The sequence below is a fragment of the Danio rerio genome, chromosome 17 (assembly GCF_049306965.1).
Source record: "Danio rerio strain Tuebingen ecotype United States chromosome 17, GRCz12tu, whole genome shotgun sequence".
NCBI lineage: Eukaryota > Metazoa > Chordata > Actinopteri > Cypriniformes > Danionidae > Danio > Danio rerio.
In genome coordinates, this window is record NC_133192.1 from 23,192,501 (window position 1) to 23,209,500 (window position 17,000).

The 17,000-nt window shown below is 35.5% G+C and overlaps 2 protein-coding genes across 20 annotated transcripts in view; one reads left to right on the forward strand and one right to left on the reverse strand.

Moving 5' to 3' along the window:
- ikzf5 (IKAROS family zinc finger 5) overlaps positions 1–17,000 on the forward strand; it is a 260,811-nt gene that overhangs the window by 227,037 nt on the left and 16,774 nt on the right. The gene's annotated exons all lie outside the window — the stretch shown is intronic.
- Positions 2,322–4,789, reverse strand: hmx3a (H6 family homeobox 3a). 2 transcript variants are annotated; one of them, NM_131634.2, is given in 2 exon segments: positions 2,322–3,837; positions 4,237–4,789. In NM_131634.2, coding segments are annotated over 2 exon segments (894 nt in total). In that variant the 5' UTR covers positions 4,523–4,789; the 3' UTR covers positions 2,322–3,229.

A 17,000-nucleotide genomic window follows, 5' to 3' on the forward strand; every position in this document is an offset into this window, starting at 1 on the left:
TCCTCTAAAGTGTTGTACGTAGGATTGAGTTCACGTTCTCGCCGTCTATTGTGGGTAAATGTACTTTGCAGAGCGCTGAAAAACATTTTCCCTACACAGCGAAAGATAATTCAATTGGGCAGATGATGGTCCATTTTGTCAGCCTCATCCTGTGACGCAGTGAGCTGCTATCCTTTCCGCTTGAAAATATGAGGTCGGCCAACTAAACGTAGGCTATCGTTTTTTATCGAAATTGTTAAATCACCGTTCCGTCAGTTTTGAATAGCCCAAGCTTTGATGACATGACAACCCCGTCAGATTCACAAAGGGAATAGGAATTTTCACGTTTACAAAAAGTGATTTATGAACACAAATGAGGGGAGGGGATTGTTATAGCCGGCTATTTGAACTATTTATCCAGACTCTTCTAACGTCTATGTTAATGCAAAGAGCATGTTGTCTGTTTACCCCCACCCCCTTCTTTGCATAAAGATATGGTCAAATGGAAATTATCGAGTGATAATTTTTTTTCAGTTTATGACAGTGGATCAAGGTCATCAGTAAGCCAACAGGAAAAAAGAACTGTTAACAATGCCCTTGATTTGAAACAATATTTTACAGACGTTAGCCGATCAATACTCGACAGGCAATAATGCCTCTGCGATCTATTAATTCACCGTAATGGGCTCGTGCTGAGCTTGCATTATATTATACGTCAATATAGGAGTTATGATTATTAGGCGGCGGTAGGCTATTTGAATGTGCTCTTGGCTGAGTGCTTAGACCCAACGCAGAGAGTTGATTTCGACTTTATAGAGGAAGAGCAATAGGAAGACCAATGCTTGTCGATGAGCTTGACTGACCTATATTAAAGTTCTCTCAATGCTGGGCAATGCCTTTGTATTATTATTATTATGATAATTATCATTATAATTTATATTATTATTATTATTATTATTATTTTATTGCCTCAAATTTGTTAACGGTTAATTCCTTAATTCGGTTAATACTTACACGCATGACGGAATTACCAACATGTGCCTGTACAATTTTTATATTGGGGCAATTTATTTAGTTAATTTTAAATTAAAATAAAATCAAAAGTTAAACAAAGTCATTAAACATTCCTGAAAATAGTATCTTATATAGTCAAATATCAAAAGTCAATGGTTAAGTCAACGAAATTTAAGACATACCTTTTTAAGTTGTTTTTAATTGTATTAGATGTCGTTGTTAATCAAATATTTTTTTAAATATTTTCAATATCAAATATTTTTGTTCTTTTCTAACCTTTTGTACTTAAGTCAACAACAAATTAACAACTATTATTACCAGTTAATAAAGGTTTGCATACAGCTAATTGCATTCAGTTTAGCAACAGCAAACTCGCTTTTGAACACCGTGTTATGGACTCATACAAGACATGTAAAATAAGTTTTACTCGTCGTTTCTATCTCTGTCTCTCTCTCTCTCACACACACACACACACACACACACACACATACACACACACACGCACACAGACAAAGAGGTAAAACTCTTTAATGCAATACCGCCAGCTCTCATAGATAATTATACGGTCTTACTGACAACGTGATTTTGCAAAACATCCCTTGTTGAGTCCACCAGTTTTAAAGGTGCACCTTGTAATTGAGATGGTAATGGCTATTTCAGCTAGTTGAGGCTTAAGTGAAACAATTCCGGTTTTGCTGTAAAGTTGATTTAGCTCTTTTTTTTGTTATTTTTAAAATATGCTGTTACTCGACGAATAATAAGACACGAATTTAATATTATTTTATTATTATTTTAAGAAAGCGCAGTGAAAAATACAACAGTCACAAATAAACTAATTAGTCCACTTATTGATTGTTAATAAACTGTTTACATATTAATTAATTTGCATCACCTTATGCATAGTTGGTATGATTTAAATGGATGTATATAAAATTAACATCATATATTTGTGAAACTGTTACAAGTGCCTTCTCCATTGACCCTCCTCCGCGATCTCGTCATTTTTGTCTCCCATGTTTATTTCATCTTTCATTATGATTAACTCATATTTACCCAGTATAGTTTTCTGATATATACATATAGGCTATATATATATATATATATATATATATATATATATATATATATATATATATATATATATATATATATATATATATAATTTGTATGTATGCCCTGTGTTTCAGTCAGCCAATAACAGAATGTTATGCAGCATATTCACATTTACAGGCTGTTCGAAAAACTGAATTGTGAGCCATGAAAAAGCGCCGTTTTTCATCTCAACCCATCAGTCGTGTCACAACGTCAGGTTAGTCACACAAGACATGTTGACTTCAGTAGTCTTCGTTTATTTCACAACAGAATTTAGCAATACAATGTAAAAAAGAACGTATCTATTACTGTACAAATGACACCTTTCCTTTTGGTTCGTTATATCTGTACATGTACATATACATCTGTAAATAATATAGATAAAAGTAAAAGTATTTATTCTTCGTGTTTGTGTCTTCAGTTTAACTGTAATGTCTGTCAGATATATGATTGTCTATTGAACGCGGGACCAAGCAGTTAAATCGTTTTAACGGTTAACTTCTTAACCTAAGAAATGTTTGGTAAGAAAACGTGTCTAAAATAAGAATAGAAATGTTGTCTAAATATACAGATCATACACAGTAGTATTGCACATCCGTGTTCAGGGCTGTCTGTGGGTACGCGTTTTCGGTGCTGTAAAGAAACTTAAACGTGTGTATTAAAGACTTTTCGTGTCAACAAGTTGAACAAGTTGATTTGTTATATAAACAGATAAACCGTAGCAGGTATAATAATAATAATAATAATAATAATAATAATAATAATTATTATTATTATTATTATTAATAATATTATTATTATTATTAGTAGTAGTAGTAGTATAATGACAAAGTGAATAAACAAAGTCAGAAATTTACCACCAACCAACATCAACATTTGAAATACAGGCCTCTAAACAGCCTTATTTATGTGTAGTTTTATGGGTATTTTTAGGAATTGTAAAACAAAACAAAAAATGTCGGGCTCAAATGCATGATAGTGCGTCTTTGTACATTTTTTTCTTTTCTTTAATTTTTTTTTGTATTTTCTAAACAAAAATATCTTTGTCTCTTGGTTTCATTTTCCCATTTTCTCTCTTTCCCTCTTTCGAGTCTCTGTAAAATTTAGTTACATAGTTACATAGAAAAAGACATCTGTCGTCCTCTCAAACCGGTCTGAGGAGGGGCACGGAGGTGACGATGGGGTGCGAGTAGTAAACCGGATGAGGGAAAGTGAGCAGCGGCTGGCTTACAGGAACGTTGCCCGCTGTGTTGGTGCTCTCAGAGGCCGAGTTCTCGTGATACAGGATGGGTACTCTCACAATCCTTTGCGCTGCTGCGTGGCTCAAGTTGGCGGCCTCCAGCTCTGCGGCCAGCTGACGTTTCCATTTGTTTCTGCGGTTCTGAAACCAGATTTTCACTTGAGTCTCTGTGAGGTGAAGGGAGGCAGCAAGGCCCGCGCGCTCCGAGCTGCTGAGGTAGCGTTTCATGTCGAAGGTGGACTCCAGCTGGAACACCTGACTCCGCGAGAACACCGTGCGAGTTTTCTTTTTCCGGCAAGGTTTCTTGTCAGCGCCGTCGTCACTCTTCTTCCAGTCGTCTATGCTGCCTTCTTTTTTACCGTCTTCGGTGTCGCTCTCCTCGAGGACAATCTCGTCGCCACTTTTGTTGTCGTCTTCATCGTCCTTGGCGTCCGGATCTGATTTGAGCACAAGCTCGGGGGAATCTCGGTCGGTGCCTGTGGTCGGCGAAGAGTCCCTCGCTTTCTGTGCTGCTACAGTAATAGAGGCCAAATTAGCATTCGTTTTCTTTCAGAAACATATTCATATCAAGTTTCACTGGTCGTGTCACTTTGCCACATGACAGGTGCAAACAATTGTGATTAGCACTGTCCAAAATCTCAGTGTTTTTAAAACTTCAACCCTGCATAACTAAAACTTAAACTAAAAACATGTGAGCTTTCATATTTAAAGAATGAGAACAGCTGCTGTGGGTCATGTTTGATACTTAGCCTATATTATTTATAATCTGTCGGGAAACAAGCTATAGGCTGGCTTGCTACAGTGCATGCTTATGCACCAATATTTTATATCAGAATCACGCTATTAATTATCATAAATAATAAATCAGCGCAGATTACTCAACAAAGCAGTTGTGAGATAATAAATCTTACCTTCTGTTCTGTGAAGATGCGCGGATGCACTGAGTGTGTACGGGTACCACCACGCCGAGGCACGCTCAAGGTAAGCCGGTAACGCAAAGCGCTGGGTGGGTAACTCAAAGCGAGGAAAGTTTATTTCCCCAACCTGAGAAAGGGAGAAGCTGCCATCAAGTCCTGCTTTAGTGGGTGCCAAAATAGGCTTAGGCTTTGACGGCTTACTGTCAGAATTGAGAAGATTTTTAATGAAAAATGGAGAGTCTTTCGCTGAAGCACACGTATCCTGTGTTGTTTCGGGCATGTTGGCTTGATATTCGGGTTTATACTACAATTTATAAATCGTTAAAAACGCGTTAAAAAAGAAAATCTTTAAACAGTTTAAAAGTCCTTGGTAAACTCTTCCAGCAATGGGAACTTAAACGCGGTTGTTTACGGTCAGCATTGACGTTAAAACGAAAGACAATAACGCGGGGCGAGATAAACAATATTAATCTTGCTGATCATCTTCCGAGAGTTCCTTGGTGAAAATGATGCTCACCGCGTCCGTCTGGCGCCAGATGCTAATGATGAAATAAAAATGTCACCCGAGTTAAATGCAGAAAGTATACGGCGATTGGGCACGTACAATAGCAAATGGGATGAAGGGAGAGATGGGAAGTGGAGAGTCGGGAGAGAGGAGGGGCCTCCCAGGCTCTTCGTGTTGGCTGCTGGGCTGAGAGTTCTCTCTTGTTATTGGTCTTATATAGTCCAATTAGGTGGCAAATGAGCACGGACCATTAACACAAAGGAACAAGGATTTAGCTCAAGCGGTGCGCCGATGAAGGCAATAGCAAAAAGGTGGTTTAGGCCACGAGCATTGCAAAGTCTAACTTGACTTTTTATCAGTGCATCTCAATAAAAGCTAGGATTTATACAGACTTTTTGGGGCATAAACAATCTGTAGGCATATGCGAAAACTAGTCGCAAAGGGATGGAACTGCACCAATAAATATAAAGAAATGTTTTAGATGTTGTAGCTATTAAAAGGTTTTCATATTTTACGTTAAACAAAAAGTTAAAGTAAACTTAAAACAAACTAAATAATCAGATGAACCCAAATATGACGATTATTTAGTAGCAGTTAATTTATTTTTGGGCAATCCTACGAGCAATATAAAATGTGACACAATTTTATTAAAATAATCTATCATGAAATATATTTTATTTATACTACAGACAACATTTTTTAGATTAAGGAGAGTGTCCAAATACTGATATCAATTTTAAATATATAAATATAAAATTTTAAAAATCAGGCATAACATATGTTATGCGCCTTTTAAGTATCCAAAAAAGATAAATCAAAATTAATATATATTTTTAATAATTATTTAATTCCAAACATTACTATTTTAAATATAAATTCAAATATTACTGTTTAGAATACAGAATAACTTTTTACCTTGTTAGGTAGGTGCGGTGCAGAGTTGGAAATAAAAACTAAAATGACTGTAGAGTTAAGCAGGCTTATTACTTCACAGTTTAACATGCTTTAAAATGAAGCAAACTCTAAAATTAAACGAATTCTTTACAAACATAAATTAGACTAGGAGGTCATGGGGTCAAATATTTAGTGATCATAAATGCTGAGTTTGCAGCACTTGTAACAGTAAGTGCATTGTAAATAGTATAGATGTAAATTTTATACATTTTAAAAATCAAAACTTTTCGTGATAGGGTAATCTTTGGAAAATTACAACGAGTACTGTGATTTCCATAATTATCAAGACTAAACTGGACGCTATAAGCTACTAATTGAACGAGATGAGAACGCCCTCTGCGGGTTAGAAGGATATACTACATACTTGCAAAACACTGCAAGTCTGATCAGTCAAGTCAAGCCTGCTGCGGAAAAAAATTAACAATTAACCGTTAATATAGTGGTTCTGATATTATTATTATTATTATTATTATTATTAATTGCATATGTAAAAACTGCAACCTGGGGTGTTTGCAACATTCTCAAAACTGTTGTCACGTTTCATTATATTATTATTGATTGCTGTTCAAATTAATGTAAGTAGTCACAAAGCAAAACAGACCACAGTTTTCATTATTGTGACAGTTTTAATAAAATGTGATAATTAATTTTAATATAAAACGATTTTTTTATTAGTCTTAAAGTGTCTTAAACTTCTAATTAGTCTTAAAACATAATATGGAACTGTGAAGGAATTATCCACAGATATTTTAGGAAGATTTTGTAACGTGGAAAATAATTTTGTAACGATGAACTTACACAACAAAAATAATTAAACGTCTACCATAAGGCAATTAATACAGTCGTTTGTATTTATGTGTACTTCAATGCACATTTATTATCATATAGGATCAAATAAGTCGTTCCCTAGCGCCATCAGGTGTTAGAGAGGATGCTGTCCACAAAGTTAATCAGGTAGGCATGAAGGTAGGCCTACATGATTTCGGGTGTTTGCCTTATTTAAGACTATTTCATGAATTGTTTAAAATGTACAAACAATTAAAACAAATCTTTAATAGTAAACTAACACATTGATATCAGCTCTCTTCTTTAAAATAGACTGAATTTAGATTATCTGTTATAAACCCAATGCTTCTTTCTCATGCTTTTGTTTAATATAATAATACATATGTTTTATTATCACAACAATAATTAGATCTAGAGAATCAATGGCAGGCCTACATCATCCAGTGTAGCTAAACATCGCACAAACGGTTCACATAAAGACTTTTATCCGTGAATGATGGGCGCAAACATGTATGCTATTAGAATCAGTGTTAGCCTTTATTGGGGGCTTGTGCAATGTAGGGTATGTGTAGATATTTCAAATTAGTCTTCGTTTCGGCTCGTTGTGTCTCTTTGCCTGGTGGGAAGATATAATATTCCCCGACTTTTAGATTATTTATTTCAGAGCGTGGAGTTATTGATTATTTCACCGGGAAAATGACAAATGGCAGAACGGAATGACACGGTCAGCAGGTTCTATTAAAGAAATGATAGTATTGCTCATGGTTTGTTAAAAGGTCCAGTTTAGATACTTTATAGGTTTACATCCATCATCGTCTAACGACCCCGGGAGATGAGAAAAGCGCGCCGCGCGGTGACAATGACCCGATGCCGCTAACTTGGCGCTGTAATTGCCCACGTATTATATATAGATTTTTGTTTTGATATCTTGTGAGTTTCTCTCGTCTGGTCGAAATTGTGATAAAAGACACGAGTATAATATCGAAAAGCACCACACGGTGAAAAATGGGCGAGGGGCTATTCTAAACCTTCTTGGATTGTATTCGCCTGTTGGATCATTGGTCACCATGAAATCACAAAATAATAATAAATATTGACCTGGATTTAAATATTTTAAAAGGTCTATTTTGTTTATTGTGTTTGAAATAGAGGCCTATTTCATACACTACTCTGATTTTTTAAATAATAAATCTGTAATACAATGCATTTACCCGAATGCACTTAAAGCTGCTTTGGATGCAATCATATGCCAAATGCACAAATTTAAATAAGCTAAGAATGTTTTTCAAGTACCATGATTAGCACACTCAAAACTTCACTTTAAATCCCTTGATCAGTTTAACCGACTTGCAGAAAATGACCACTGCATGCTCTTTCTTTCAGTGCATTAATGTCCGGCACTATTGAAACGAGGCTTTAAAAGCTTGAAGGTCAGGCTGCTCGTCCCACTGTAATACACACAATGGATTTAAACATGGCATTTAAGTTGTAAAGGACTGACTGTGGCCTGGCCCTGACCTGGCCCACCTTAATTGGGATGGTGAAGCTATTGATTGGCTGAGAGATAGTTAGAGGCTGAGAGTTACAGCGTGATTAGCCAAGTATCACTGAGCTGCTTTTTATATGCTCAGGAGGGGTCTGGAGAAAAGAGGAGAATTCAATGTCACTTTAAGGGCGAGAACAGACCCTCACCATTTGGATCACAAATCTTTCTAAAATCAAATGCTTGGGTCAACAATGGGACATCAGGGCCAAAGCTGTCCATCACATCTTACAAGAAACTCTGAGCAGAAGTTATTGTGGAATACAGGAAGAATAATTTAAAAACCCACTGAGCGCAGATATATCCATTCATTCAATCATTCATTCATTCATTCATTCATTCATTCATTCATTCATTCATTCATGTTCCTTTCGGCATAGTCCCTTTATTAATCAGGGGTCGCCACAGCAGAATGAAACACCAACTTATCCAGCATGTGTTTTTTGTACCGGATGTCCTTCAAGCTGCAATCTATCAATGGGAAACATCCATACACACTCATTCACACACATACAGTATGGACAATTTAGCTTACCCATTTCACCTATAGAGCTTGTCTTTGGCCTGTGGGGGAGCTGGAGCATCCATATGGAACCCACGCCAACACGGAGAGAACATGCAAACTCCACACAGAAATGCCAACTGACCCAGCTGAGACTTGAACCAGCGACTTTCTTGCTGTGAGGCGACAGCACTACCCACTATGCCACCGCGCTGCCCAGCACAGAGACAGTTCACACAAAAATAAAAATGCTATGATTGGCTTACCCTTGTGTCATTCTAAATTGGTATGACTCAAAAATGTCTATTGTTGTGCTTAGACAAAAGCTTTATCTCGTAATTCAGACTTTCTACAGTTCAATCTCATCTTCTGCAAGTTAACATGCAGTTCTGACTTTTTTGAGGGTTTGTTTCTCACATTTCATATAAAAAAAATCTGACCTATTCATGAATGTAATAAAAAAAACATGCATTGGCAAGACAAACTTTATAGAATTTATAATTTTGTAGATATAAAATTCTGGTAAAGTCCATAAATATGCAGTTGTGAGTAGTCACCTTAAGATCAAAAGTGAGAAACATAGTCAGAATTGGAAGAATTGACAAAAAACTTGCAATAGTAGGAAGTAAGGTTGCGACTCAGTGACGCAGTGGGTCACCTAACAGCAAGAAGGTTGCTGAGGCAAGCTCTGGTTACCCCCACAAGTTCAAATACATGCAATATAGGTGAATTGGGTAAACTAAATTGTCTGCAGTGTACGTGTGTGAAGGAAAGTGTATATGGGTTGATGGGTTGCAGCTGGAAGGGCATCCGTTGCGTAAAACATGTGTTGACCCCTGATTAAAAAAAGAGAATAAGTGAATGAATGAATGTATAACCAATTGTCCCAATTGACAAACAAGGTCAAAATTTCGAGATAATAACTCACCATTGCAAGATCTCAATCCCATAGTTTAGTTTTATTGACATTTTCATCAAATAAGAAAAAAAATATCCATTTGAGTTTTTTTAAGGAACAGAGACGTGACAAATAAATCCACTTCAAAAATACAGGATTATATATGTGCTGGGTAATGATGTTCAATGCAATACTGCTTATTGTTTTCAAGTTTTGAAGAGTGCAGTACATGTAAACCTCTGCGAACTGTAACTGCTTACAGGTACAGAGATGTTCAACAGGTTCTCTGACCCTCAGTGTCCTACAATGATGCAATGATCAGTGTCTTCCTTGTGCCAACCAAGAACTAAAAGAGCCCATTCATTCTCTCTGACATGGCTGAATCTGTGGAATAGCTTTGCAGCACCTGTCCAGATTCTCTCTCTCTCATGCGCGCACACACACACACACACACACACACACACACACACACACACACACACACACACACACACACACACACACACACACACACACACACAGGTGATGCCTTCCACAGAATAGCCAGGTGTGAGCGTTCTTGGGCCAAGCGTTCTGACCGTGTGTCATTACAGCGCTGTAATCGGGTTGAGGCAGCAGTGGCTTCTCATCAGTGTCTGAGAGGAGATAGAGATATGGAGGCTGTTACAAATGGCCCAAATGCTCAGGCTCTGAGGAAGCCCATCAATAAAGCAATTTCTGGTGTCATAACAGCAGCGCTTTTGCTAAAGCTAACCTTTCAAAAAACTTTTCCCTCTGCAAAGCACTGCAGCCCCGCCATTAGAGTCCTGCCTTGTGAATTTAATGGATTCCGTACAAATAATATTCCACCATAATGGAAAAGGTTGAGGTGGCTGAAGACGGATGAAGTCATAAACACCTATAATTGAGAATCAAAGACCGATAAATTTTAAACTGCTATCCATTTTCCACTTTTTTTCCCCCCCTCAGATGATGATCTATGTCATTCTGGCTGCAGGAAAATGGAGGAGATTATGGGTGGAAATTATAACAATAAATTTTCTAAACATACACCTTGATTATGCTTCGATTTTTTGGAAAGGAGAGCACAGAGAGAGAGAGAGAGAGAGAGAGAGAGAGAGAGAGGCGGTTGGCCTGGTTGGCTGAAAGCTCGCTGGCTAAATGGCGCCATAAAATAGCTTCTGTGTGCTGTTTCGCCCAGAGAGGCCAGGCGTGCCTGGAGGTGTCATTTTCTTCCCCTAAATGGGGGGAAATGAATTGTGTAATTTATTGCAAACTGAAGCACAGTGAGATTAGATCAGCATATCCCATCAAAGGCTCAACAATCAATCTGCTCTGCTTTAACAGCTTGAGACGCATAAACCAGGGCACCTAATGGCTTTCCAATCTAACAGATTGATAGACTTATCTGCTCCCAGGGGATGTATTAAGAAAATCGGCTACTTTCACACTCTTCCCCACCACTTCTGACAGAGCCCACTTTTTCTCTCCTTTTCTTTCCCCACTCACCGTCTCGATTGTAGATATAGAGATATAAATACATTTCTATGAGACGTGCTTTAAAGGGGGGCGGCAGAGAGGAGAAAAAGGCAGGACGGAGGGAGAGTGTTATTTGTTATTTAGATGAGCACAGGGTGTATGAGGCAAGGGGGAGCTCTTTAATGAGCTGATTATTGCTCGTTGTTTGGAGCCGAGATGGTGAGCAGTCACTCAGAGCCACTTATGAACACATATAAATGTGGCCATAGCAACCGACCTTTCCTGACTAGAGGAAACAGAGAGACACAACGCAATGGGCTGGATTAATCAAACAAACTGAGTACAGTAATTAAAACGGCTCATTTATAGGAGCTTTAATTTCACTGTCATGTCTTCAGTTGCAGGCTTAAATACTTCAGCATTATTAATTTTATTATTATCATCCACTATTAATTATGCATTTCAATTTAAATGAGCACTAATGGTAGTATATATTGTCAATATATAAATATATTGTACTAAAAAAGCGATTTTAAATAAGAGAAAGAGAGAATACAAAAATATACAAACAAAATATAAATTTACAGATATACAGTTAAAGTCAGAATTATTAGCCCCCCTGAATTATTGGCTGTCCTGTTTATTGTCTCCCAATTTCTGTTTAACGGAGAACAGAGTTTTTTAACACATTTCTAAACATGATAGTTTTAATAACTCATTTCTAATAACTGAATTACTTTATCTTTGCCATGATGACAGTAAAGAATACTTCACTAGATATTTTTCAAGACACTTCTATTTTGCTTATAGTGAAATTTAAAGGTTTAACTAGGTTAATTGGGTTAACTAGTCAGGTTAGGGCAAGTTATTGTAAAATGATGGTTTGTTCTGTAGGTTATCAAAATATAGCTTACAGGGGCTAAGAATTTTGACTTTTAAATGTTTTTTTCAAAAATAAAACTGCTTTTATTCTAGCCAAACTAAACAAATAAGACTTTCTCCAGAAAAAAAAAATATTATCAGACATACTGTGAACATTTCCTTGCTCTGTTAAACATCATTTGGGCAATATTTTAAAAAGAAAAAATATTCAAAGGGGGGCTAATAATTCTGACTTTAACTGTACATTATTAGACCTCCTGCATACAATATACATTCCAATGCTGCTTAACAGAGAAAAATGTTGACATTTTTAAACATAATATTTCTATTTCTATAGTTTTTTTGTCTTTGATATGATGACAGTACATTATTCTTTACTAGTTGTCTTGTGAGATATAAGTATTCAGCAAAACTAGATTAATTAATTAGATTAATTGTTAACCAGGCAAGTTAGGTTAATTAGGCAAGTCATTTGTAGGGCTGGGCGATTTGGCCTAATATTTCGACTAATTGAACATCTCAACTCTTACGATTAATGAACGATTATTTTATTTATTCATTTGATTTTTTTGCCCACATAGTTCACTGAAGTTTTGTACAGTACATATGCTCACATATAACAAGTCAGAGATTTTTGAATTACTTTTTTATTTTGAAATAATTGACCCAAACAATCTACTATATAATTATTTAACATCAATGCTGAACAACTGAAATAAAACACACATTGCTTTAAACGAAGTCACTTTTTTTCTTATTAAAAAAGTGAAAATAAATAACTTGCACTTTTGGTAACAAAACTAAATATTTTCAATGTTTTTCATATTAAAAATAGAAAATAAGCAGAATCTCTTTTAAGTAAAACAGCTCTTTTATAACCTGTCTTTTAAAAAGTACATTTCTCGAATCTCTTGTAAACAAATATTGTTATGTAAATAATAATTTTAATGTAATGGAAAATGAAATTAAAATTATTCCTCAATGGGACTTTGCATTTGTAAACACACACCAACAGGCTCGCTGCTCTCCTGCAAAGTGTTCGCTCACATTTGTCACCACTATTAAGCCGACCAATCACAGAGATTGCACTACGCATCAAGGGGTAACCTGACTCCACATGCAGTGGGGAAAGTAATTGAAAAAAAAAACATCTAGAAACATTTGATCAATTATAGATTCTGAATGTCGATTGCGATTACTTTGCGATTAATCGCCCAGCCCTAGTCATTGTACAAGAGTTGCTTATTCTGTAGCCAATTAAAAAGGGGTGGGGGGGGGGGGGGGGGGCTAGTAATATTGACCATAGCAGTTTTCATTCATTCATTCAAGAACGAATGAACGAACGAACAAACTTAAATTTTTTCCAGAAGAAAATAATTATACTGGAAAAATATTGTGAAACATTTCTTTTTATAACTTGGAAAACGTTTGAAAAAGAATTTTAAAAAATGTATACAGGACTATACAGTATATAACTATACAATATTTATAACTATGCAATAGTATAAATACCATAGGTTTTGATTATAGGTTTCAATGAATGAATGTAAATATGCATGTACAGTGCTCAGCCTAACTGAATACATACCATTACATATCCATTTTTCAGTGAATATAGGCAATGTATTTTGGTGCATATAAACAAAACAGAGCAAAATATTGCAAAATAAAATACAACCTACAAAATTTTATCCCAATTTAAAAATAATAATAATAATAATAATTTTATATATATATATATATATATATATATATATATATATATATATATATATATATATATATATATATATATATATATATATTGCTTCTTGATCTTTCCTCTTTTTTAAAAATGTTGTATTTAATATTTTTCTATAACATAAATTTGTGTGTTCTAGTTTTTGGATCGTAACGTAAGTTATTTTGTTAGATTAGCTCCAGATTTGGTTTCATTACTGACTAATCTAATGTGTATGCACAAATATAATATTGTATAGCTTCCTATTAAAAACTTATAGATAAATTTGTGAGATGTGTATATGCTGAGCACTGTATATCTATATAAATTGTATCGTTTTATTTGTTCAATGAACTCTACTACGTATTTAATTACTTACATATTTGCCTAATTAGTTTATACATTTAAAATTAATATATTCAAATTCACGATCAACATATCAGCCTCATTAGCAGTGCAGTGACATTATATCCAAACGTGTTTGTCCGGAACACCAGTACAGATTCCCAATGCAGGTGTAGCATGACTCCTATTTGTCAGCCAGCCTGTCAAGATAACATCTAAACCTCAAACACTGAGAGTGAATGAGATGCTATCAGCACGGACACGGAGAATAAAGATCTCCTACCTCCCTACATAATTAAGCAGCTACTGCCGGGACTCAAAGACACAAATAAAAGGCAGACTTCTATGGAAAAAAGGCACTCGTGAATGACATTCACGGGGATCTTATACTAAAAATTCAACTGGCTAAATAAAGCCTACTACACTCGTACTTAATAGAAAAATCTAATAGGATCCTGAGGAGAATAGAATTCATCTTGAATTAAAGATTAAAAGCTCTTGTTAGTGTCACCACACAAATCCATTTGAGATAAGACTCTTTTTATTCGCCTCACATCATCCGTTCTTCATGACGGCCATATTGGATCTCACATCTGATTTGTACCAGAGTCCTGAGGGCAGAGGGGCATTTTCTCCCCATAAATATCAGTCCAGCGCCGCATGGGCCACAAATCAATGGCAAACAAATTCAGATGCTGTTCTCTCCTTCTGCTATACCAATCTCAGACACACACACACACACACATACACACACACACACACACACACAAACACACACACACTACTGAAGAATGCAATTAATGAAGAATGCAGTTTTTTATGAAAGACATGACTTGTTATAGGTTGCATGCTAAGAATGCGTGCTTAAATGCTAAGCACAGTGAGCGGATGCTATGCTGACATTGGTGGATGAAGCAGACAGAGCCACTTATTTTAATTATGTTCTTTTAGAACTGGAATGAATGGCAATGATAGAATTGATGGAAGTGGTGATAATAATTGGATGATGATGGACTGATTGGCTGATGATGATGATGATGATAATCATGAATAATGATGATCTTTGTAACTGTGTATTTTCATACAGTACAGTGTTGTATTAATGTTATATTAGTGTATTGAAATATTTTAAAAATATTTTTATTCTATTTTATTTTGAGTTTGCATGTTCTCCCTGCGTTCGCGTGGGTTTCCTCCGGGTGCTTCGGTTTCCCCCACAGTCCAAAGACATGCGGTACAGGTGAATTAGGTAGGCTAAATTGTCCGTAGTGTATGAGTGTGTGTGTGTGTGTGAATGTGTGTGTGGATGTTTCCCAGAGATGGGTTGTGGCTGGAAGAGCATCGCTGCATAAAAACTTGCTGGATAAGTTGGCGGTTCATTCCGCAGTGGCGACCCCAGATTTATAAGGGGATTAAGCCGACAAGAAAATTAATGAATGAATATCTTATTTTCACAAAAGTGGATACTTTAAGTTTTTACTCTATAGTATCACTTTCATGAAATAAATTTTGTCTTTGACATTTAAAAAAATTGTATTCAAATGTTTTATTGTAGCTAAACTACATTAAAACAAGTGAAAGGCTACCTGAAATATAAAATTTGCAATATTTTATTTTATTTCAAGTAATTCAATTGTTTTTTACGGCTTTCTTTACTTTTAGATCTAGTTAACTAATATCTCTGCAATATATATTTCTAGGGAGGAAAAAAAATTATATAAATATATACAGTTGAAGTCAGAACTATTAACTCATGTTTGATTTTTTTTCCTTTTTCAAATATTTCCCAAATGATGTTTAGCAGAGCAAGAAATTTTTCACAGTATGTGTGATAATATTTTTTCTTCTGGAGAAAGTCTAATTTGTTTTATTTTGGCTAGAATAAAAGCAGTTTTTAATTTTTTAAAAAACATTTCAAGGTCAAAATTATTAGCCCCTTTATGCATTTTTTTTTCGATAGTCTACAGAACAAACCATCGTTATACTCATCTACTTGTATACTACATTGTTATAACTTGCCTAATTGCCCTAACCTGCCTAGTTAACATAATTAACCTAGTTAAGCCTTTAAATGTCACTTTAAGCTGTATAGAAGTGTCTTGAAAAATATCTAGTAAAATATTTTTTTACTGTCATCATGACAAAGATAAAATAAATCGGTTATTAGAGATGAGTTATTAAAACTATTGTTTAGAAATGTATAGAAAAAATATTCTCTCTGTTAAACAGAAATTGGGGAAAAAAATAAACAGGGGGCTAATAATTCTGACTTCAACTGTAGATATGGCTGTAAATCGACACTAGTGGGAGGTGTGCGTTGGCACGAGCCTGCGGGCCGAGTGCTTTAGTGTCCCACCAGTGACGATATACAGCCATATCGCAATGAGTGTGATATTGCGTTTATACAACAGTTCAACCGCATAATCGTGTATACAAAAAATAAAATCAAACACTGAGAGTCTCGAAACTCTTTTATAAGGGGAACTAGTTTCTTCCACCATTCATTTACATCTGCAGCTGATGTCAGGACTGCAGAAACCCTTGCTACTTCACAAACATCACTTTAGAGCTAGTATTTGGATGATTCTTTAACATAATATCTAAAGTGACGACAAAACTTTTGCTGCTTGTGCTTTTGCTTTTGCTGACATTTTAAGATCATAAGGCTAAACAGCTTAAAATGCCATCAGTCTAGAGACATTTCCCGATATTTCCCTGTTGCAATCGGGAGATCACAGTAATTATCCCCGAAAAAGCCAAAGCAGTCAAACACTACCAGATTACTGTAGTGTTTGCGGTAAGTAAAAACACTAAACACATGCGAGCATTTATTCTTTCTCTGTGTTTACTGAACTAGTCTGCAGTAACGAAAACAGGAGACTCATTACAAACAAACAGATGGCCAACCAAAAAGTCAAAGAGTGGCCTACACAAAATACATATATTCCTGATATGTGAGTCCGATCTCACACTCAAAACATTACAATTACTATGGTATAAATACAGCTCTACAACATACAAAAGAGAAAAATTGACTTAGAATGGCACTTACCAGTTTGATAATGATTTAATCAACTGTAGTTTGAAATTAGCATTTTTGTTTCCTTTAAAGGCTTATTATTGTCACTATCTTGTGGATGGACA